General features: G+C 39.9%; 1 protein-coding gene across 1 annotated transcript; it reads right to left on the bottom strand.

Annotated features, from left to right (window-relative positions):
* Positions 1 to 736: 736 nt before the first annotated feature.
* Positions 737 to 23,003, bottom strand: sfmbt1 (Scm like with four mbt domains 1). The gene is made up of 21 exons (XM_059328951.1): positions 22,855 to 23,003; positions 15,731 to 15,788; positions 15,541 to 15,635; positions 14,875 to 15,118; positions 13,350 to 13,438; positions 12,354 to 12,606; positions 10,691 to 10,788; positions 10,475 to 10,576; positions 10,076 to 10,235; positions 9,726 to 9,808; positions 7,655 to 7,781; positions 6,361 to 6,474; positions 6,189 to 6,231; positions 6,029 to 6,096; positions 5,772 to 5,911; positions 4,395 to 4,504; positions 3,829 to 4,004; positions 2,684 to 2,862; positions 2,336 to 2,557; positions 1,109 to 1,237; positions 737 to 926 (listed from the first exon to the last, which is right to left on the bottom strand). The coding sequence occupies exons 2-21, from the start codon at positions 15,753 to 15,755 to the stop codon at positions 786 to 788; spliced, it is 2,598 nt and encodes an 865-aa protein (XP_059184934.1). The 5' UTR covers positions 15,756 to 15,788; positions 22,855 to 23,003; the 3' UTR covers positions 737 to 785.
* Positions 23,004 to 24,850: the final 1,847 nt, after the last annotated feature.

The raw sequence follows: 24,850 nt of genomic DNA, 5'->3' as shown, positions 1-24,850 counted from the left end.
ATAACAATCTCTAAACTAGAAATTAAAAGACAAAGCATTAAGATACAGCTTGGAGCTTTAACAGTGAAATGGGTTTGTGAAAACAATGTTTTTAAGTGCTTCAGTGTAAGTGGGCTTTTACATACATTGTTTAGCCTCACCTGCACTAAAAATGTTGCACTTTTTTACCCAATGAAATTAGACTTAAGTGTGATATTACCAGGCAGGACCACCTTATTTCTGATTCAAGCAGACAATTGGAAATGCTGACTAACGGCTACCAAATATTCTTGGGTTGAGTATAAGTAAAAGGTGTCAGTCATTGGTATTTCCTTTTAGAGACATTGGGACAGGCTGGAAATTATGAATGGGCCAGTGGAGTTGCAACACTGGCACTCTCCTCATAAAGGAAGAGGAGAATCTGAGACACATTCTCTTTGTTAGAACCTAACTAAAACTGGGAAATAAGTCCTTGATGGCTTTTTTTAGTTGCAAAACATGCTGGAATTAGCAAAGGCTTTTGCACTTATTTGTCTTGAAGTGTCTTAATTATTTTAGTCTTTCCCAGTGTCTTTCAAAAGAACACCAACTTTAGACCTTATGTAGCTCTTCTTATTCTTTTCAATGATCAGAAAACATTTCTTTGTCCACCTCGTGTCTATGCTTTTCAGACACAATGTGGTGGTACTTGCAGGATTCTGAAGGATGTCCATTGTTGGAAAAGTCAAACTTGTAAAATACAGTGTTTTTCACAGAGTTAATACACAGAACAGTATGTAGTCACGTCCGTGTTCATTCCCCAACAGCTACGTAGCAAACTGCTGATAAAATGCCAGTTTGACCCTCTCAATGTGGTGACACAGCTTGATAGCCGGTCCCAGCTTCAGGTCCATACACTCCTGCACAGTTGGGAGGTTCAGAAGCAGCAGAGCCTGTCCGTCAATCTCCTATAAAAACAAAAATTCATATCAGATGCTGTTTCTAAAATTAGTTTTGGCTAACTATCGACGGCTTGTAAAGTGATGTTTTGTATTTGTGACCATGGATACAACTGTATAACGCACTTATTGCACTAGAGTGGAGTGAGCACTCATATTGAGTGGCCATTCAGTCAGAGAGTGTTTCTTACCTGATCCAAGAAAATCCGTGCAAGAGGTGCACAGTCAGTGGTCCTGATGAAGCGAACCACATCAGTAACGCTCCACTCCAGCGGGCTGGTGTCCAAACACAACTTCTGAGGTGGCTCAATCTTTGAGGTCTGTAAACACACGGATAGGGTGAGTCAGAGAGAGATCTCCCAGCTGAAGCGGAAAAGGCTCACAGCTCATGCTGAGAAGGAGGGTATCAGACTTGAACATTTCATAAAAAGAAACAGCAGCTGTTAAGGTTATGTTGATTTCCTCATAAGCTGTTTAGAGCAAGTTTAGGTCACAGTGAGAACCTTCATTCCACATGTAATTGAAATGGATTTGTTTGGCAGAAAATGGCAGTTGTATCTGACGGAAGGAGTAAAGGGGTGGGATTGCACATGAAATCTTTAATTTTGTACAAGCAAGAATTTATATTTTAGATGTAAACATTAGAATATTAATTGAACACCATTGACACACTGTCTGAAAGGTAAACTTTGATCTTTATATACCAGACGATAAATGTTTTTCAAATGTTCTGTTTTTATGGTTACCTAGTTATTCTAAAGCAACTACAAGGAGTTTTTAGTTTTATACCGTGCGTATATACATAACCTTCATTCTTAAAGCCTGTCCTTGGGTCTGATTACCTGTGAAATTAGACATTTAACTATGCGTGTTTGCAGCACACAAGCTGGAAGAACCTTTTTTTACATTTTCACAAGGCAGAAAGTAGTATGTCAGCCAGTTAAAAGGAAGTTTTCTTCTTGATAGAACTTTATTTTTGACTTTATATTTTCTAGTTATGGCTGATACTGGGGTAGGATGAGCAAAGAAAAGAGAAGAAAAACAAAAGCTAAAAGACACTCATTCAACAGATAGAGATTTGTGGAATTTGATTTAAAACAATAATGTGATCTTTTCCTCCTCGACAGGCAGGAGACATTGTGTTGCATCAATATATGAATTTATGTTGGTGACTTGAACAAAGTGTACTTAGTTTCACCAATGTGTACTATAGTTATTAGTATTAAATAGCCACAAATAGATACATTACTTCTTCACTATACTTCCTTCAAACAGCTGTGTTTAAAAAATAAAGATCTTTACCACATGAGGTGACGGTGCTCATGGAAACACTACCACTTTTGTCCACAAGGGGGCACTACAAAAAACCCAAATTGAACATTTTGGTAGTTACTCTGAAACTCTGCGACTTTCATTACCTTTGGTGAAGGAGGACGGTTCTCATCATCAGAGAATGAGGGTGAGCGAGGTTTCCGACGCCGGCGTGTGGGTCTGGGTGTTGCTGGCGGGGAGGGGGACGGCGTGGTGGGCTGAGACTTCCCAATTGATTGTTCAGAATCGTCCTGGAGATCATCCTGCAGCTCAGAGCCAGAGTCACTCAGGGAGTCATCTTCATCTAGATCTTCTTCCTCTCCGCTGCCCTGTGAGGCAAAAATAAGAGCAACAAACAGTCTATTAGCACAGATTCGAGTAAAATGTGAGGAAGAATTAAAGTTAAACTTTGATACAACTTGTGCTTAATGGGGAAAAGTATGAGTGTGTGTTACCTGTGGAGACCCAGCAGGTGTGTTGTCCACTGAGGCTGAGGAACGTCTCTTCTTATGGACAAAGAGCTGCTTCCTCCTCTTCCTCCTCCTCCCTCTCCTCTTCACCCCACCCTCCAGGTTGGAGTGACCGCCGGGTGGACGGCCAACTCGTTTACTCTTCTTCTTTCCATAGTAATATGCTGGAGACAAGACAACAGGCTTATTGTGAAATGCTGCATTTGACATGCCTGAAGGATTTGAATATGTCATTGATATAGAAGGATATTAGTCGTTCAATACTTGTATTTTTTTAATGAATGTATTCTCTACAGGAAAAGCAAAATAAATGAATAAAAAGGCAGTAGAAGCATGTCTGTGGATGATATGAGCTGTCTGGAGTGAAAACATAAGCGACAAAAGAGAAAGTGTAATCATTTGTCTGTTACTATCAATTGCATCAGTTTCTTAACCCCAACACTGCAGCGCAGCTACAAGTAAACACATCAACAAATCTGTGTCTTTTTTGCTGTTGAAATGGTTCAGCAGAAGGTAAAAGAGGCCAATTGAGAAACACACATTTTCAGCTTACTTTATATTCACTGCCTGTGGAAAGTTAATGCAATTTCTCAATAACAAATTCTCCCCCTCTGCTTCGCAGGAAGTATGTATGCACTCAATCATTTCTATTCATGAGCAACAACAAAAAAGATATCCGCCCATCCAACTATCTCAGGTGCAGGTTGGAGAGTCAACTGGTCAAGAGCTCTCTTGAGGAAGGTCCAGAGGGACAAAACGTTAGTGATTAATATATTGTCATGATGAGCAGGAGCAGTGTGAGGTATCTTCCTTTTTCTGTAAGACATATTCATGAGCAACACAAATGAGAAGAACTGAAGGTTGCTGAAAAAAGGAGAAATTAATGAGCTTTGTGTTAAATCGGAGGAAGTTCGAATATAGTTTAGAATTAAGGTCACAACTGCAATTAGAGCTTATGTTGGACGTCTGCTTTGGTAAGAAAGGGGTTAGTGAGGTGGCTTTAGTTTTGTGTCATGGCTGACTTCTTTCTGGGGCAAATCTACACCGCCAATGTTGAATTTGCTCCATAACAAAGGCCTCTGATTTATCCTTCAGAGTTTCCACAATAAGCAATCTGTAGTTTCACCTACTGTATTTGGTCTTGGTGAGGACAGAGCAGTTCTCTGAGCAGCGCTCCAGAACCATGCGGGGTCCAAACAGGTTCGGGCAGCACTCTAGCTTGATGCAGGTTTTCCTGCAGAAGTCTGCGACACGGTCTGCAGTGCGGACTATCTCCACAGTGGCCCGGTAACTCTTTCCCTTGTACCTGACATCAAAATAAAACCAAGGTTGAACAGTGAATAAATAGTGATAAATCATTTGTATTTCCACACAATATTTGGTTAAAAATGACTGGTGTATTTCTAAAAATAAAAGGTAAAACAAATCTGACTTTTCTTAAACACTCAAGCTTAGCTTAGGTTTCATCAAACAAATTTACCACAACCTGCAATGTCTCTTTTAAAATTGACCCGGATTCTGTTGTTTAAATGATTGCTTTAATGAAGTATCAGAAGCTTCCGCTTGTGCATCCAAGTACAACTTTAATCCAGCATGTGTCCTAAAATAGGCCAGCTGTGAACACTCCTACTACTTGTGCAGGTTTTCTCCAGAGTGGAGTATTTTGAGCTGAGAATTAAATGGTGCTTCCCCTCACTTGGCTTTGAGCGTCTCTCCATGGCCTTGCCAGCGGCTTTCCTGGTCCAGCTGCAGCTCTCGGAGCACACGGCTGGGCTTGTACGCAGAGTTTATCAGTAGAGTCAGTACCTGGATACAAGACATGCAGAGAATCACAACACTTACTGGTTATCTGCAGGCTGGAACGTTATGTATTTTATCCTTACAATGGTGCCATGTGGAGAATTTTAACATCAAACAGTTCTTTCATTACTTTCACAGACTTTTTATTACTGTAAACATGTGACTTTTGTTCTGACAGTACATTAGCAGCATTCACTGGCCTCTACATTGTGTGCTATTGGTTATTAATAGGTGAGATTGCTTTGTGCTATAAGGAAACCGTTTTTCCACACAAAGCAAAGGACTCTTCTTCTATTGTAACTGAAACTAAAAAGAAAGTCTGTGCTTTTTGCAATTACACCATGGCAGAATGACCAAAAGTCTGATGAAAGAGAAGTGAGAATAGATATAGAATATAATATATCCATATCCCCATAAAGTGCCAGTTATAAGTCATATGTAAATTTCATAATCATTTTGCAGTGTTAAGTGCAGTTATGACTATTGGGTTGAAAGTGTTTTTTAAGGGGGAAAGGAGCACAAGTAGCAACTTCCTCTTTGTCAGAATGCAATAGGGTTATGTGAACTGTGGTCTCAACACCATTGTGTCAGAGGAGGATATTAGTCATCTCCAACAAAGTAAATTCAAAGGAAACACAACTAGTTGCACACACTGGGGGCAAATATAAGGCTGTATTTGATTAGGAATGTTCCTAACTGAGTAAAATGACCAGAAAGTACCCAAGTAGCAGCCATAATGAGAGCTGGCTGAATTATCTAAATGCTAAGGAAAGCTGCTTCCGTGCTTCCTATCATATCTGATTTAGCATAGGATACTCTTGGCCATCCATTATGAAATGAAAGGATATAATGCCATGCTATGATGCTACAACATGGTTGCAGCTTAGAGACTTTGGCACACCAGTGATTTCAGCTTAATGCTTACTGTAGCATGTTAACATACAGATGCTTAGCAGGCATAACTTTGACCATGTTCTCTGTCGTAGTTACGCAAACATGCCATCATAGACACAAGGTATAGCTGAGACTGATGGGAATGCCTTTAGTTTTGCTGGAATTTGTTTTACTTTAAAAAACAACAACAAAGAATTGGACTAAAAAATGACTTACAATTTATCCTGTGGGAACCCTTCCAAACTTCATGACAATTCTTTCAATGGTGGCAGACCCAATGCTATTACAGTAAGCCTGAACATATTACCATGGACCTTCCTGTTTGTGTTTAATGATTGAGGGATCAACCCGCTTTTGAACAGCTGCACTAGCCCCTCACCTCTTTGAGCACCAGGACACAGTTACCAGGGCCAATGAACTGAGGAAGCTCTGCGATGCGTCCCTTGTTTAGATAAGGCCCAGAGAAACAGCGGTGGTTGAAGTAGATCTTGGGAGAGCAGTATTTCCCGTTCCCCTGTCCTGCACATTGAAACACAGTGGGATACAAATGATGAATCAACCACAGACCACACAGACAGAGGATGGGGCATGTCACAGTTTGGTATCCCTCAATGCGACCTGAGACAAACCACTCACCTGTCTCTGACTGGTTGGCCATCTGCTGTTTGACAGCATCAGGTGACGATGACTTCGGTGGAGCTCGGCTGTAAAGTGATGAAAATTGAGTCAGATAGGTAATAGGATCTATTCAAACCAATAAACCAGTAGACACCTCCACCCTTCCTCTTATACTCACTGTTTCTCCGGCTGCACCACAGCAATCTTACGCTCTTTTTCAACTGAAAAACAAGAACAGACTAATGTGTTCCCAGTAACACGATTGCATCATGCCACTAATTTACAAAGTGAGGGTAAAAACTGATTGTATTATGTTTGTTACACAAGCTGTGATGACTCATGTTGTATACCTGAGGGTTTGATAGGGTAGACGAGTGGGTAACCATTTGTCTCACACCAGCTGACTGGGAAGATGTCGAGGGAGTCCACATGTACTATCAGCTCTGGCATGGGCTGCTTCAGTCCTACACACACACACACACACACACACACACAGACACACACACAGACACACAGACACACACACACACACACAGACACACACACACACACACACACACACACACACACACACACACACACACACACACACACACACACACACACACACACACACACACACACACACACACACACACACACACACACACACACACACACACACAGATTTAAGTAGAGCTACAATAGGCTAGTTGAATGGCAACAAAAAAAACCTTCTCAAATATGGAGATTTCCTGTTTTTCTTTGTTTTATATCTTGTTAAACTGAATATTTCAGAGTTTTAGATTTGACATTTAAAGACATCATCCTGGACTCCCTGGAAGCTGAGGTTGATCTTTTTCACAACTTTCTGACATTTTATTGACCAAACAATTAATCTAGAAAATAGATGAATAGATAGTGAAAATAATCAGCCCTTGATTTGAGCAATACTTACATTTATAGTTTAACGAATGTCACTCAATAGTAAAACTAACTTTAACCTTCTTTATCTACTTTTTGCATGAAAGCAAGTTTACACACATGGATGAATGCATGCACACACAGTCATTTTTCTATGTTTCAAAGGCAACACATGCACTTATATTTTATTTAAAAAATTACAATAGTGTATCTGCAGTGTACAGACATCCATGTGTCCCAAAGTGTTTAAAATTATTTACTTATACTTGCAGATTCATTTGTGACAAAATCTAGTAATGCATATTGTCAGGGAGACGCCACTGTCAGTTATATGGAATCTTTTGAGAGCTACACTAACTACATCTTTTTTTTTTTAATCCTTGGTAACACCCTTTAAAGAGTTTTGAAGTGCTTCAAATATAGGAGAATATTAAGATGTTGTGTCTGAAGTGTGCTTCTGTAGCAGACTCTAAATCTCAAAAGCAGTGATCTTGTGTACAAACTGTTGTAAAAACACTATAATCTATGTCTCTCACTCTCCTGCATTCTCCATACCAAGCAGAAAGGTAGCTTCTCAACTAGTGAGCCAAAAAAATCTGATTAGATCCACTTGCTGTAGGTTAATGCTCTACGTGACACGTATTAAGTATTAACCTATGTTGCAGAACTGCATAGAAATCAGAGGTTAATTATGTACTTCCATAGATGAAGATAAACACATTCTTTCAGTATCCCTCTCACCTTCCAGGCTGAGCCAAACGTATTGACCTTTGACCTTGGTGATAGTTGCCACGTGAATGTTCTCGGGTGACAGCAGGTTGACAGCCTCCAGTTTCATGGCCTCTTTGAAGCTGTGCTCACCCTGCTCCTGGCAGGTAAACAAAGAGGGAAAAAGCAGTGTGTGAGAAGGTTATGCTTGTCTGTTATTGTATTGTCTGTCTAATAGGTAAAATTTAATTACCTATACTTTGTCATAAATAATTAAATAGTTGATGTTACGATCAGAACATTTCTTTCTGAGGAAAATATAAAGCCTATGTTCTCAAAGTATATTGGTTAAAAGGCTGCAAACAGATGTGGTTGATCTGAAACCTTGTTCCCCAACAGGCTCATTTAGCAGAAAACCATTCCATATGATGAGCAGTTTATACAACAGGTGGGCACGAAATACAGTAACACTTTATAGGCTGCTACAGGACAATGTTTCACAGGAATACAATCAATGTCATTCTACTTTTAAATTACATGAAATTAAACCTGTATACTATAAAATGCTTATTTTGTTACCATCAAAAAAAGATTTCTTCAGTAGCCTGATAACACAACTCAATTAACAGGAAGGAGGCTTTAGCTTGGTAATGCTAACAAGAAGCATATTCACCAAACTTTTCAAAGAAAGAATGAAAGTGTACCTAGAAACATGAGATATATTTTTATACTTTTACATAAAGCATACCCTGCTCATTGCTACAAGACACTGAAATGTCTTGTAGCCTTCGTAAAAATAATGTTTCACATATTTTCTGATTGTTAAATGCCCCAAATGTTTTGGGATCATAATATTATTCACCTTTTAAGATACCAATTGTGTCTTCTTTCTTAAACCATGAAGATAGTATTTGTTATTTTGATAATCCAGATGATGGCACTCATTCATATCTGATTCATTTCATTATTCTACATTTATTTACTACTTTTCATATTATCTTTTTATGTTCTTAATGTGTATTTTATATATATTTTTCCAGAATAATGAGAGAAGGATTTTTTTAGACAATTTTTGTGTCAATCTCTGTGTCCCAGAGATGAACGAGCTTTGGTCCAAAATGTGCATATCAACCCAAGAACAAAAGCAAAAGACCTTGTGAAGATGCTGGCTGAAGCTGGTAAGAGTGTGTCATTATCCACAGTGAAACGAGTACTGTACCAACATGGGCTGAAAGGCCACTCTGCCAGGAAGAAGCCATTACTCCAAAAGAAACATCAAAAAGACAGATTACAGTTTTGTCAGACCAAAAATTAAGGTCTTTGTCCCTGTGTGCATTTGCAAACTGTAATAACAAGGTCTTTTGCTTTTGTTCTTGGGTTGATATGCACATTTTGGACCAAAGCTCGTTCATCTCTGGGACACAGAACCCGTCTCCTTCCTGAGCGCTATGATGGCTGGACATTCCCATGGTGTTCATACTTGGGTATAATTATTTGAACAGATGAATGTGGCACCTTCAGGCATCTGGAAATTGCACCCAAGGATGAACCAGACTTGTGCAAGTCCACAATTATCTTCCTGATCTTTTGGTTGATTTCTTTTGACTTTCCCATGATGTCACACAAAGAAGCAGTGTGTTTCAGGTGTGCCATAAAATACATCCACAGGTGTGTCTTGAATTAACTCTAATGTTGTCAATAAACCTATCAGAAGATTCCAAAGACATGACAGCATCATCTGGGCTTTCCCAAATTGTTTCAAGGCATAATAATGTTAGTGTATGTAAACTTCTGACTTTGAAGAAAGTAATAAAAAATTGTCTAAAAAAATCCTTCTCTCATTATTCTGGAATTTAGCAAATAGAAATAATTTTGGTAATCCTAACGGACCTAAAACAGGAAAAGTGATTGTCTGATTTCATGTCAGACAGTGAGAAAAAAAGCATATGTGTCTTTTTATATAGTGTATGTAAACTTCTGGTTTCAACTGTATATATAACTGATATCTGATCTGTATGTATGTCTCCCTGACATTTAACAATCCTTTACACTGAAGCCTGACCAGTGTGAACTGGGTGTAAAAGTAAAACTGAGATTGACTTACAGTTGGAAAGCAATGCTGAGGAGCTGCCTCTGCCTCACATTGTTTCAGGTAATCTGCCCAGTCAAAGTCTGGGCCCTGGTATCCTGCATATGATAAAATAAAGACAGAAGAGAGAAAATGGAGAGAAAGAGAGAAGCAAGGGCAGATAAAGAAAGCAAATAAAGACAGGGAGAGAGAGAGAGAGAGAGAGAGAGAGAGAGAGAGAGAGAGAGAGAGAGAGAGAGAGAGAGAGAGACACAGAGAGACAGAGCGAGGGGCATGAGTGATCTAATCACTGTCATTCCTTTATTTTCTGATATCACTGATAAAGTCAGTGGTTATAAAAAGAGACAACATTTAACAGAGCAGACCTGGTGGTGGGCTGAGAGTGAGTCCATTTTTGAGGCTCCACTGAGTGGGGAAGATCCCTGGGCTGTCTCTATGACACAGAAAGGACCTCCCAGCACCCTCTGACTCCTCAATACCACAAAGGTCATCCACCTTCACGAGGAAGTACTGCTCACTGAACACCTGAGGAGGAGAGGATGTCGTTTCAGGACATTTCAAGACGGATAGTATGACACTAGACTGTATGAATAAACAGGACATAGTTTCAGTCATGTTTTCGGTCTTTCAAGACTCTGGGGTGATCATTTGTATTTAGTGTGGTAATGACGACAGAAGGCATGAATAACTATGGCTGATAAACAACAAACAAGAGAAAAACATTGCAGCATAGGCAGGACAGATTTGATGGGAAATTCTGTTACCTTGGTGACAGTGGCAGGCCTGATGGAGATAGGAGCAGCAGGGTCAACAGCTTCTAGTTTCATTCCTTCCTTGAAACAATGAGCAGCGATGGCGGGCTGATCCTGAAACAAACAACAAAATATCAGCGTCCAGTTTAGAGGAGGATGTCACAACTCTTTGCTTGATGCATTATTATCAAATCTAAACTAGCAGAGTAAGAGTGTGGTTGGCAGTACCTTACTGAACTCTGCAGTCAAAGCTTCATCCTGAGGCAGGTCACTGATCCTCTGTCTCACCTCCGCCCACTCTTCTTCTGTCCGCAGGGCCAGCAGGTCTGAAACAAACAAATATACACAAATCAGCTGCTGAAGAGCGAAACCTGACTCCCTGATGAGTATAGTTTTCTATTTTGTAGTTTGAGTACAGTATAATTCGATTATCAAAGCCATGTATAATAAAGAGGCAAAACATACATCTAATTAAACTTTACACTGCATTTTCCTTATTTAAATAACTGAACCAAGATGTGCCTGTTGTTCTTTGTTCTGAACTTTAGTTGTTACTGTACCTTTAATTACATATAAAAATCATTACATGTCCCATATTCTTTTAGAAAACGATGAAATGCAGGTAATACAAAAGGCTATGATTACTACTAAAACTATATTTTTTTTACAAGTCAGTTTATTGCACCACTGCTGCACACTATATTCTGTTATTAAAATGAAACATATCTAGTTATAGGCAATAAAAGCCTGGCATTAAATATCAATAAGTTTTTAGCTGTAGCGGTACCAGGTGTTTCCTACATCTCGCATATTAACAAACTTTGTTGACTTGAGGAGCATTAGCAGATTGTGGCCCTGAAAACAATGATCTATCTAATCCTGCAAGGAAAATCAATTTCAAGGTCTACTGATACCATCACACTTTGAATATTGCGGCTTTGTGTTTCAGCGCCATGCACTTGTCAAAGTATTGGAAATTGCGATTAACACCCACAACATGCTTAGAGACAAAGCTTTGGATCTAATGTAGTGATTCTATATAATTGACATAGTTTGATGGGTAATCATTGGATTATGCTATGTATTTGGACATGCATCCAGTCCATGATTGCCGTGTGGGTTCTTCATGTGTCCTTCCATCAGAAACTATTACTCATGTCTAAACCTCAAGATCTAGCCCTCTGAACCACAAAACTCGCAGGTGGTCGAATTACACTATTTATCATGGACTGAATCTGTAAAAACAGGAGTTATTGTTGGATTTTTCAACTTTCCAACAGTTCTAGAACAGATCAGTACAACGCTTAAATCTGCATGCCCTGTTTGCAATAAGCACATCCTGTAAAAAACATTAAATTCTGTGCAACTCAGTGCAACTTGGCAAAAATGACAAAAATGTCAGTGAAATTTTGACTGAACTGACTGTAGGCTGTTTACACAGATTAGAGAGAAGAGAACAAGAGAGGTTTCAAGAAGAGACTTTAAAATGTAAATAACTCAATATGTATAGCATGTGGAGCCACACCTTTTTTTTTTCTTTACAATATTGGCAATACTTAAAAAATGTGTATATATACATTTCATTTAATTCTGTGTTTTGTAAAAAGAAATTATCCAAGAAATTCATTGTGTGCTTTTTGTTTTTTTATGATCACATTTTAACTATGCTATAAGACATTACTGAATTCCCCCTACTTCTAGCTATGATTGTGCTGTTTCCATTGAGGTGCAGGACTTAAATACTGCAGTGACAAACAAGTCCACAGTGAGTAATACGTGACAAGAGTAAAAAACGATTTGGAAGTGCTCGGGGTTCAGAGGGTTGGGCATAGTTTTTCCTTTCTTCTTTTTGTTCTAAATATAAAATCCGCTCCGTGCCAGTGCCACTGACCTGAGGGCGGCCTGAGGGTGCAGCCATGCTCTTTGGCCCAGCCTGGTGGGTGGAGGCGTGGGTGGAGGTAAAAGAGCCAGAGGGTTGCGGGCGTGTCTGGTAGGCCCTCGGTGCCCACCAGGCGCAGCTTCAGCCTTCCTCCGACGTTCTCCTCCACCTCAGCAGCCCAGGCCAGCCCCGGGTCAACACTGTCCTGGAGCTCCACATAGCAGCCGGCGCAAAGAAGCTCCACTGGGTCTCGACCACGCTGGGGCTGTTGGGGGTGGTAAAGAAGAAGCTGATAGCACACACACACTTACACAAACACTAATGAACACACGCCTAGGCAAGACGAGGAATTTGTACTGGGAGAGAATGCACTGCATGACTAAGTGGCAGAACTGAAGCTCAGTCACTGAAAGCTAACGCATGGCTCGAAAGAATTTCACAGGCTTATCCATCAGCCAATTATCTTCAAGCAGCATAACCTTGGTGCTGTAAACAAAAGCTCACAGCCTTGGTCTTTGTAGACATGGGAGTTCATGCAAGGTATGCATGCAAGACTTCATAATAGCTACAGAATCTTATTTAGTTGAATTCACATTTATTCCAATAGACATTATAAGTGTTTTGACCCATCTTTTTGCCATTAAAAAGTGCTTGGGGACTTAAATCTACTCTATAAAGTAACAAAAGTAAAGCATAACAGCTGCACAAATCTGTATATCAAGACTGCACAGTCACAGTTCATGATTCTCATCACCTGAGGATAAAAACTGTCAACTTGATTTTTTTCTAAAGTCAGTTGTATTTCCCAGACATGCCTCACTTAAACATACTTTATTACGACATCCTCAGGAGTTTTATTAATGGCATTATGTGTCTTTTGATTAACCAAGTCAGTACTGATTGAGGAGGACTCTTGGTACAGACAGTCTTGAGAGAAAGACAAAGGCTGACTCCCCACTCGGGGTGTGAGCAGTTTGTGAGGACAGCTGCTGCGTTCCCCTGTCTTACCAATTCCAGCAGGTTGGCAGGCGCGCTGCACTCTTCAGCCAGGGCCTTTTCCAGCAGAGCCTCCCAGTCCTGGTGCTTCTCACGCACACCTGAGGTGGATCAAACACAAACAGTGCTCCGTTGACTAAGCAAACAAGCAGGTGGGCTCAGGTTCTCACACACGCACACGCACACACACACACACACACACACGAAATAAATCCGATGCCTGGTCTTTTAGCGTGCCTCATTGTCAAGTGCTAATTAGGTTGCATTAATTAAAAATGATCAGAAGAATGACAGTGAAATTGCAATTTCTCACAAAACTAGAACATGAGAAGGGCAACACAACTGTGACAACAGTGGCAGCACCGTATAGAACAGAAATATTCATTTCTACTTGCTATGCTGAACAGAAGTGCAATTACTTAGTGGAGTTCCACCATTAAATAGCATTTTGACAACGTATACACACAGTACAACAAACTGTGTGCTCTCTCCACCACTCATCTGTCCCTGAAGCACTCACAGAAAAACAAATACACTAAAAAATCTAAAGTGGAGGCACTAAAGTTAGTTTGTATAAACTAAGGCTCTAACTTTTGATTATAGATTATTCTGCTGATTATTTTCTCAATTAATCAGTTCATCATTTGGTCTATAAAATGTCAGAAAATAGTGAAAATATCCATCCCAGTTACTCAAGGTTGAAGCTCCTGTCTTTAAATGCCTTGTATAGTCAGCCCTAAACCCAAAGATATCAGTTAAACATAAAAATATTAATATCCATGAGGCTAAAAATAGCATGTCCTGCTATTTTTACATGAAAAATTACTTTTAATGATGATCAAAATAGTTGGTGATTATTTTTCTGTCTAATTACTAAGTTGACTAATCATTGCAGCTTATCATCGATGTGCAATTTATCATCAAAACTAACTATGACAGAATTACATCAGCAAAACCAGAATGGTATTTAGAGAAAGAAGACATCTGCTGAGGTAATGTGCCTTCCTGTGCTTGGATGGTCCCGTTTCCTAAATTGGGAAGTCGTTTGATATTTGCATTTCCAGTATTTGCATGACAACCAAGAGCAAGAAAACACATCAGGTGAGCCATGAAATATGATCTGGAACTAATCTTTTCAGATTATTCCGACAGCACATGAATGCAGCACAAATGTCCTATGCCGCTATGTTAACAAAAGTGAAAATTAACTTAACTATCCATGATAACAATTTGCTTCAAAATGTAATGGGCTCTTCCTTGGTCCACGCTACACCCTTCCATCAAGGTTAATGAAAATGAAAAACAAAAGTAATGCACCAAAAACATATCCTCCTTGGCTGAGGTAATAAATGATTAACATTTGGCACCAGACCAACATTTCATGGCTGATATTTGTTAATCCTCTGCACACCAACCATGTTTTATATGATCACTCAGCTCCATGTGAAAGACAGACACCATGTGGTTTCTCAAGTTTCCGTAGGTGGATTAGTACTTTTCACTTTAAAAAAAAAAAAAAACACCAGCCATGCCTCACCCTCGGGGGCTCTCATTGTCTTCCTGTGCTGGTGGCTCCAGCCCAGTGGGTGGAGGTCTGCTGTCATTAAGTCGCACCAGAAGTCGGCACGCCGGTCATCCTGGTATCCCTCGTAGCGCAGCAGCAGCAGCTGGCCACATGTGGTGATGATGTTGGCCACCCAGTAAGGACTGTCTGCCTCTGAGCGTACACAAACCTCCAGCTTCATGCCTGGAGTGAGTCCTGTCTGCAGGCCCTGGTCCACCTGAGACAAGGACAGAAGAACAGAGACACGGCCTTTAAACCACATTTATTTGTGTTCTGCAGCTGGTTACACAAAAACAACATAGGAAAGGCACACAAAGAAAAGAAAAGAAAAGAAAATAAAGCTTAAATTCTATGCTGCCATTGCCACTTCTATTAAACCTACCTGCCTGAATGCAGCCAAGTATCATGTGTTCAAACCGTTATTTAAGGAAGCTTTGTAACTGCTGGTGCTGCTACAGTGACTTCTCTTTTCATGCTGCTGATTGCTTTATGCATCTGTTTCTAGGGGCTTTACCAGTTGACACATTTCATAAATTCGAGTCATACTTTCAGAATTGAGTTTCTTGTAACTTAGTAAGAACTTAATGAATATCTGGCACAAGTCTATCCTGTAAAGTGTGTTAGCTGTAAAGCACCCACATGCTTGAAGGCGTGATGGGGCACGGACACGGCTCCAGTCTCCTCCAGGTAGTCATCCCAGTTGAAGTCAGACGCATCCTGAGCAGAGTCTCTGTCTGAAACACACACACAAGGCATTTGTCTTTTCCAAACCACTTCCCAACATATTATCTTACTCATTTCACGCAGGTGTTCACAGAGTAGTTCTTACCAGACTCTGGCGACTCCTGACTCATGCTGGTGCCCCTTCAAGGCCGAGAGTAGGAGCTCTGAGGAGGAACAGAGGAGGAGGATTATTATCCAGTGAGAGTCAATGAATGAGCGCTGGTTCAAAGAGAAATAACATACAACTGCAGCTATATCAGTCACCTGATATCAATACATGGATGTATTCATATTTTATTATAAAAATTGCCAATACTGCAAATATATAAATTAAGCTTTTGGCTACAAGGATAATAAAATACAATTCTTGTCTGGACACTGGTGCTGAGTTGAAATGTGTTATTTTATGTAAATTTGATTTGAACTACGTATACGATAATATCGTGATTCTGTCAGGTGCATGCTACATTGAACACAGTTAATAATATTTTTCACCTGTCTGCTTCAAAGAGATGCCAACAAGTGTCCTTTGGTCAACAACAGGCAGTGGAAGATAGGTAATAAATTGAGATATATCCCAAAAAATAAATTGACCACTTTATAAGGTATACCTGTTCAATTGCTTGTTAACACAAATCTAATAAGCCCATAACATGACAGCAACTCAATGCATTTAGGCATGTAGACATGGTGAAGAGGACCAGCTGAAGTTCAAAGTGAGCATCAGAATGAAGAAGAAAGGTGATTTAAGTGACTTTGAACGTGGCATGGTTGCTGGTGCCAGACAGGCAGAAACTGCTGATCTACTGGAATTTTCACACACAACCATCTCGAGGGTTTACAGAGAATGATCCAAAAAAGAGAAAATATCCAGTGAGCCAAAGAATGGAGAGTGAGAGAAGGAGAATGGCCAGACTGGTTCAACAGTAACGCAAATAACCACTCATTACAACCAAGGTATGCAGAAGAGCATCTCTGATCACACAACATGTCCGACTGCAGCACAAGACCACACCGCCACTTTATTAGGTACACACTTCACCTAATAAAGTGGCACACAATACTCATCATATTGCAAAATGTTTAATACTTCAATAATATTGTCTTGTGATTTAAAGCAATTATAAGGAACCCTCATTTTCTGTTGAGTTTGGTGGCCCCTGTGGACAAATGCCAGTGTTTCCATGAGCACCAGACTGCCATTAGAAAACTGCTCATTTGTCAGCAGCAGGGTCTGATAGTCTGCCCCGATTAACCCTTGTTCTGCTTCTTCTGTGCCTCATCTCCCTCCAGTGGGCCCAGCAAAATGGCGTGGGCCTCCAGCAGCGTGATTTCCTCTTGTTTGCTTAGGTCATAAAGATTAGAATCGGTATTAAATTGAAAATTAGTTAAAACACCTTGTAGTAGATTTAAGTATAGTAATTAACATTGTATAGAGGTATAATCGAATACTGGTGATCCCCACCTCTATAATGCTATGACTATGCCCAATCAGAATCACAATCTGTAGAATTTAACATCACAAAATAATCTGAACTCGCTACTGTTTCTAACAACTGTAAGATTAATGAGACGGAGGATACCACTGGCTTGTAACAGCCCGCTCAGCAGTTCAGTAGCCAAACTGTATCAGCAAAAGGTTCCACAAAAGAGCTGGAAACAGATCAAGGCTTACTCTAGCTGGCTACCATACACACTACCTAAGACACATAAATGTGTGTCCACCAACAACTGCAGAAAGAACAAATATTATCATTCAAACGCATTAATTTACCAGCAGCCATGACACTAACTAGCAGAGGTCAAATCAACAAAGACAAGATTAAACAGCCTTAATTCACAAATTTGGTTTCAAAATGAAATTAATTTGCATTTGTTTTTTTTGTTTTTTTAGTCATTTGAAAATCAAGGTCTCCTAAGCCTTGACAATAAGCCTGGTTATGTTACTGCATCAGTATTCAAGTGCTTCCATTTGGTTCTGCACTCAATCAATACAAAACAGGAAAGTGTTGAATAACATCACAAATTACATGCTGCACACTTCATTAGGGCGGCGCAGGCTACCACCTAAGTAACACACCAGATGGTACGTGATCGCCGGTAAATATATTAAACTATGCAAATCTCATCCAGCTCCACTTCTACTCGTGAAACTCATTTGGGCTCATCTTTTTAAAACCGTATACCTTTTCCTACCCCGATGTGAAGATTTCAAATAGCTCTTTGACGTGAATGTGGTCACACACATAGAGGTGTGACACATCAAACTGACCCAGAGCTTTGTGAAAAGGCGATGAAATAAGTTAATGCAACAAGAGAGATGGCATGAATGAGAAAGAAGGGAGCACAGGGCGTGACAACAGTGGACAGAGCGGTGTATGGGATGCTGAGGAGAGCTGCTCTGTCACAGCAGCTCCATTCAGCCGGCCTGTCAGGCCCGTCTTTGTCATGTCTGACGTCTCTATTAAAACCAGAGCCGCCATCAGAAAGCCACCCCCTCCCGGCGACCGGACTGCCACAGCGACCCCCGTGCTCCACCGGGATCAGCGCCACCTTTCACCCGCGACCCTGCCCCAGACTCTCTCTGTCTTTCTCCCCCTCCCTCTGACAAACACACCAGAGGGCCTTATTGTCTCTGGGGGTCACACTCCTGACATCGGAGTGGAGCCGTGGAGACAGGAGAAGAAATACAGAGCTGTATTCTAACACCTGATGCTAAGTATTAGTTGGGCTGCAACTAAAAACTATTTTCATTAAAGATTAATCTGCCAATTATATTCTCACTAAGTTGCTTTGTCAATAAAATGTCAGAGAGCAAAAAAGGCCCTGTGTAATTTCCCAGAGTGCCTTCAAATGATATGTTGGATCCAAACAAGAGTCCAAAAGTCCAAATCTATTCAGTTTATCATGTTTGACAAAGAAAAACAGTACATTCTCACATTTCAGAAGCAAAAAACAGCAAATGTTTGGCTTCTTTGCTTGGAAGCAAAAAAAATTGCTAAACAATTATTTGATGATCAAAATACACATCCAGTTCCAAAAATAGGGACATTGTTTAAACGTGAATAAAACAAGCAATAATTTGCTGATCCTTTTTAACCATATATTGAATTTAAATCTGTACAAAGATAATATACTTCCTGTGCAAACTAATAAGAATTTGTTGTTAATAAATATACACTCTGAATTTGATGCATTGCGTCTTTATTTACGTTTTTACACAGCATCCTGACATTTTTGGTACTGGGATTGTAGCTGGCAATTTTTTTTCTGTTGTTCAACAAATCGATTAATCAACTATTCATTGTAGCTCTATGTGTTCATTAATTAGTTCTTCTTGGATTTTTCTTTTGAATAGAGCATCAAGGAGATTGGTCAATTGACAATAAATAATTGCCAAGTATTTTGATAATCTTTTGATAAACTTTCAATGCAACAATGGCTGAAAATACTGTTTTTCTAAAATATGGACATTTTCTGCTTTTATTATGTTAAACTGAATATCTTTGAGTTTTGAACTGACAAAACAAGACAAAATGTTGGACTTGGAGAAACTGGGATGGACATTCTTTGCTGTTTTCTAACAAGTTTTAGATCAAAAGATTAACCGAGAAAATAATGTGCGGATTTATAAATAATGAAAACAATTTGTTAGTTGCAGCCATACATATGACATGTCTACCTACAAACTCCTGGAACAGTTGATGTTATGGCTTTTCTACGTATGTGAACGTTTTTGATGCAGTTTAAACAGGATGAAATAGAAGCAGTCAGTCTTCAAAAGAATAAAACAGCCTCTATGAACCCTTTAAGAAGTATATTGATTACAACACTTCTGAGAGCTGTCATTTTAAATTTCCATAGGCAAGCTTTCAATATTTGCTCTTACTCGGCTGCCTTAGCTGTGTAGGTTCCTGCAGCACTTAAGTTTGCACAACAGTGTGGCCTCGGCTTATACAGGCAGACAGGAAGAAATGAAACTTCCTTTTTTTTATATACAGCAAGTGGTCTGTGTGGACAACAGCTAGCAGCAGTCTGCCTCAATCTTTGTGCACCACCCGAGACTCTGGCTGAACCTGAAAGAGAATGGGCCGAATGTGTGCACGCCCACACAAACACACACACAAACAAGCACTCACAGACAACTGGAATCCACACTGCATCCTCTTTACAAGCACTTACTGAATCATATTCTCATCAGCACTTAGCATTCGATTGAGCATTTTCTAAATAAACCTTCCTGAACCTCTGAGGTCCCCGGGCGGGAAACGCAATCTGACAAAAATACATATTCAAACACATACTGCGGCTTCTGCAGGAAATAAAATAAAACTCTCAATAGAAATTAGCTGCTGAAGTATTTCCCCAAACACTATTTAATGGCACCTGCTGATCATGGCATGGCATTACAGTAATGTAGCAGAAAATTAGTATGTCCTCCTGCTGATGTCCACACTCAATAACATGAAGAAAAATGATTTTTCCATAAAGTACTTAATAGTTTTTCTAATTATTATTTGAATTGGTTATATACACCATGGTGTGTGTGTTATGAATTTCTATCACTTGAAAGCTTAAAACAGGGTTCGTATGCCTTATTCAAGGTGCATTTTCAAGCTTCTCCAGCACCTTACAGCCATGGTAAATTACACATTTTTATACAGCACTTTTGGTATAAACATTATAATAATTATGTAACTTCTTCATCACATTTAATAAAATGTCATTGTGCTATTAAAAACTATAATTTTTATGACAGCATTTTACAGAGGGCTGATGAATTAAAACAGTTTCATGTTTCAAAATGTGTCGTCTGTTTACATATAGACTTTGCAACCTATACAACCTAAATTTCACTTTGAATTCTTGAAAATCCCACATGAAAATTCAAGTGTCTTCAAGCATGTCCAGAGCATGTAGGAACCATGTGTTGATTTCTTGTCTCTTGCGACCAAGCCATACAATTAGTTTTGATTTTATAGTGCTTGGTTTTGACATATCAATCTTTGAAATGTCTGCTTTACCCTGACACAACGGAATGGATTTGAATGTTCTTGTTGGTGCTCAAAACACTGAAAAGTTCCATTCAAACAGCAACTAAAGTCTAAATGACCAACACATGATTCAACAGCTTTCATAGGAAGTTTCTCTAGCAGAAAGTAGTTCCAATAAACTGGCCATGGTAAAGTCTGGATTACCTGATTTGACAGCCAATGTTGTGAGCACCACATATAGAAATTTCCCTCTTTTGTATTGGGGTGGTGGCAGACGTTGTATTGACTGTGTCTCAAGACTTGATGATAAGTCAATAGCAGTACAGGTAAGGAAAAAAATATGGGAGCATTTTGTAATTTAGGGCTGTCCTTGACTCCATAAATTCTTAGTCGACTAACACTCATATGATTAATACTAATCAATTAGTTGATATAATCGACAGAGTTTCTCCTCAAAGAATCACTTTAAATCTTGTGATCATAAGAGATTAGGGTCACCTCTTAGTTACTGGGCTTGATAAACGGATAGAAATGACAAATTGACTAAAAAAATCTTAGTCCACCAAGACCAAAACAACCAATTAGTCGACTAGTTGACTAAAAGCGGCAACACTAGTTAAATTACTTTTTTTTAAAAGGCTGGTAAATAAAGTTAGGATGGGTTTTAACACTACAATAGTTATGTTCAAAGTGAGAAGCAAATTATTGTGCAGCCCAGTGAAAGTTCCTATGAGGCATCTGTGAATCTGTGATGACATGACACCTGCCAAGGCATTTAACCCTCAAGAGTCCATAAAACCACCCGCACATCACTTTTTCATGACATGAAGACATAAAAATGAAGCAACATCGAGCCTTGCCATCAGCTTCCCTCTAAAGTTCTGGCTTGAAACTCCATGCCAGATTTTTTGGGGATTATATTCGGCCAAGTAAAACCGAATTGAATTGAATGGGTGATTGAAAATATAATTTTTAAGATCAGATTTTATGTTTTCCTTTTGTTTCTTTTGGGTTCAACATTTTTAATCAAGTAAGTCAAAGTTAAAAATGAATTATCAGGACATATAGGTGAGATAACGATGAAAAAACTGATACCAACATGGCATGGTAAAGATTTTTAACAGATTTTTTAAAGGACATAATAGCCCACGATTTCAGAGGGTTAAGATCATTTTAAACACGCTGGACGTCAATATTTTGGACGTTATGGTCTCCAACAAACGGTTGCTCTGCGGACTACTGAGCAGGTCAGCTATATGAGCTGACCTGCTCAGTGGACGGCCAATCACGAGCTCTAACTCACTTCTAATATTGCCCACTGGCCGACCTGCTAGAACTTCACAACAAATAGGGTCCGGAAATGAAAAATCCACATTGCCTCCTCACAGAACGCATAGATATCAAGGTGGGTTCATTCAGTTGCAATCATGCTGCTGCTCGTTGCCATTGCATAGCGGCACGTCAACCCGAGCAGCGCTGCTGCCAGCGGATCACTCAAGTTGCACAATAGGGAAGTTAAGCGCCAGAAGAAAAATAGGTTGCAATAAGTCAGCGTGAATTATGACAACAAAATGACAACCTTGCGAGCATCATCCCGTCCATCAGCTGTTAAAAGCAAACCCAAGGGGGTTGACATTCATAAACAACTGAGTTTATTGGGTTGTTTGATGGGAGCTACACATAAACACACATCGGCTGGCCGTCATTATGTAAGGCTTCGACATTGTAAATATACTGAGTTATTCAAGGACAAATCACTGGAAATTTCCACACAAACCATGAACTGAAACTAGCTTAAGATTGCACTGCTTGCACAGACTAACCGCAGCATTGAGAAGCAGAGATGGGCCATTAACGCAATGGCTTTGCAGAGAGACTACAGCGCCGACGGTCTAACTTTCACACTGAGCAGAACATGGCAAATACCGATAAAGAGAATTATCAAATTGCAGTCTAATGAATAAAAACGCGGTGCTACATGTATAACGACCGTGTGGGACTCACTGGACACATGGTAAAATCGCCTGTGTCCGAGTCAAGTTACTGAACGTCACGGCTTGAGCAATAAGAGCAGGCTGACGAGCAATAAGGGCGCTTACACTCGACCGAACCCGACTCATCTTTTTGAGAGACGGGAAAAAAGACGAATGCGCCACCACAATGCAAAACACCGCTGGGAATCTGTAACTAACAACACAAAGTACGTGAATATTAAGTCGCAGAATTCGCTCCTTACCGCTAAGTAGTTTTTCCAAGTCGGTTTTTAGATGCCGTTCCTCTCCGCCTGCTGGCTCGCAGCAATGTTAAGCTAACGGGAAGAGAAACAGTGAGCCCCGGTTAGGCGTTTCAAAATAAAATGGCGATGAAAGCGGAAGTTACAGCCGTAGTCCAGGCAGCAGCGGTTCTTTTAGCGTGGCGGGTTAAATCGCGAGACTTCCGGTGTTGCTGTAGCTACGCCTCGCTAGCTTGACGCAGTTCTCGTTCACGACCTCATTCCAATATGGCACAAATGGCCACTGCGCATGTTCTGCCGCCTATATGCCTCTGAGCCCGGCTACATCACACTGACTTCCATCTTCACACACACACACAATAAAATATCACACAACCAGAATATCAAGACTAAAATCTATAACACGCACAAAAGAAAAATAATAAAGCAGAATGTTACTGTTTGCTTTAATTCTTAAGAAGACACGAGGGTTAACCTGAACAGTCGTTAAGGTGTTTTATCCCCAGCGGAATCAACACTTAGTTAATGGTTGAGCTGGAATTAATTGCACATATCACCGACCCACTTTCGATAAGTGGAGTGTTTTTCGTCACGAAAAAAACAGTTCGTTCTGTAATTAAGTAGAATATAGATTGTGCAATTGAAGGTGACCTCGACTTGCTTAATTTTCCTTCAATATAATATTTGTTAAGTAAATAAAATAACCCCACTAATGCGCAAAAAAAGGCTGAATGGGTAACTACTTTTTAAATAAATCACAGTTACGCCATATTATAATGACTGGATTCAATTCTATATGTCATTGCTGCTACGGTACTTCTACTGCACAGGGATATCAAGTCGGGTTTTTGGAGAAGAGGGCGGGAGAAACTGCTGGAAATCTGCCTTGACACTGTGAGTGCAATGCTCAGAGTCCTCCTATTTTCTATTATAAATGTGATTTCTTTATTAAATAAGCGTATTTCTCATGTTTGAAATGCGTTTGTAGGAGCCAGAAAGAGCCTGAAACATGTTTTGCCGCTCACTTGGACCAAATATATATGCCTCTGCCTCAGATAATCCTCCACAAAAGACCAACCCTTCGGATGCCTATTCTAACAAAAGAAAAAAATATGCACGCGTTGAGGTGGAAACCGTACAATAAATGTGGGCTACAGAAAAGCGATCGGATCTTGCCTGAACAGTCGAAACAATCGGAGAGCTATGAATAAATCAAAAAAGGGGGCAGGCATTTACTCCCAAATTCAATCAGTCATTTTATTAAAGTATAGAGGGGCTCTCGATATAAGCCTTCAAACAGACTGCTGAACAACAAATATTAGGGAATAAGGGTTCGTAAATAAACAGAGAAGAAATGCTTTTGTTATTTTTCGCATTTTGGATCATGCATTTTAATCTACCAATTGTGTGGGGTCATTTTATTTTTTAAGGGGTTTACAACTTTAATGCTGCATCAGTCTATATGACTGTTTGCATGAAGGCAGATGTCTCAGCAACTTGAACAGGTTTGTTGTTCAGTGCAGATCGCTGTTTTTTAAATTTGCTTTACATTTGTCCACTGTCCACATCCTGCAGCAAACCGGAGATTACTGCTGGGGACAGAGGACGCGAACAGGTCATAAGCCGTGCGCACTGCAGGAATGTCTCCTCGCCTTTCCTCCACACGTTACACGCGGAGGTGCAATTATAGCACCTGACCTCTAGATGGCAGTAAAGCCTGACAGGTCTTTATCTCATGCTAAGAGTCCCTGTGGTACTTGGAAATGTGTTGGTGCCCTTTAACAGGACTTCACATTTTATGAGGTAAACTACTGCAGAATCTATGTTGATGGCCAATCATAAAATATAGCAAACAGTTACTGGAAACAGCAGTGACCAGAGGAACACACCATAACAGCAGGAATGCAATGTTTACAACTGGAATTTCTATGGTACGCCAGTCTTTACAATATGATTTTTGTAGGACCTTCCACATGTGAAGCCTTACAATATACAGTGG

Source organism: Centropristis striata, chromosome 3, assembly GCF_030273125.1.
Source record: "Centropristis striata isolate RG_2023a ecotype Rhode Island chromosome 3, C.striata_1.0, whole genome shotgun sequence".
In the NCBI taxonomy this organism is placed as follows: Eukaryota; Metazoa; Chordata; class Actinopteri; order Perciformes; family Serranidae; genus Centropristis; species Centropristis striata.
Note: the sequence above shows the minus strand (reverse complement) of the source record. Positions and strands in the feature narration are given on the sequence as shown.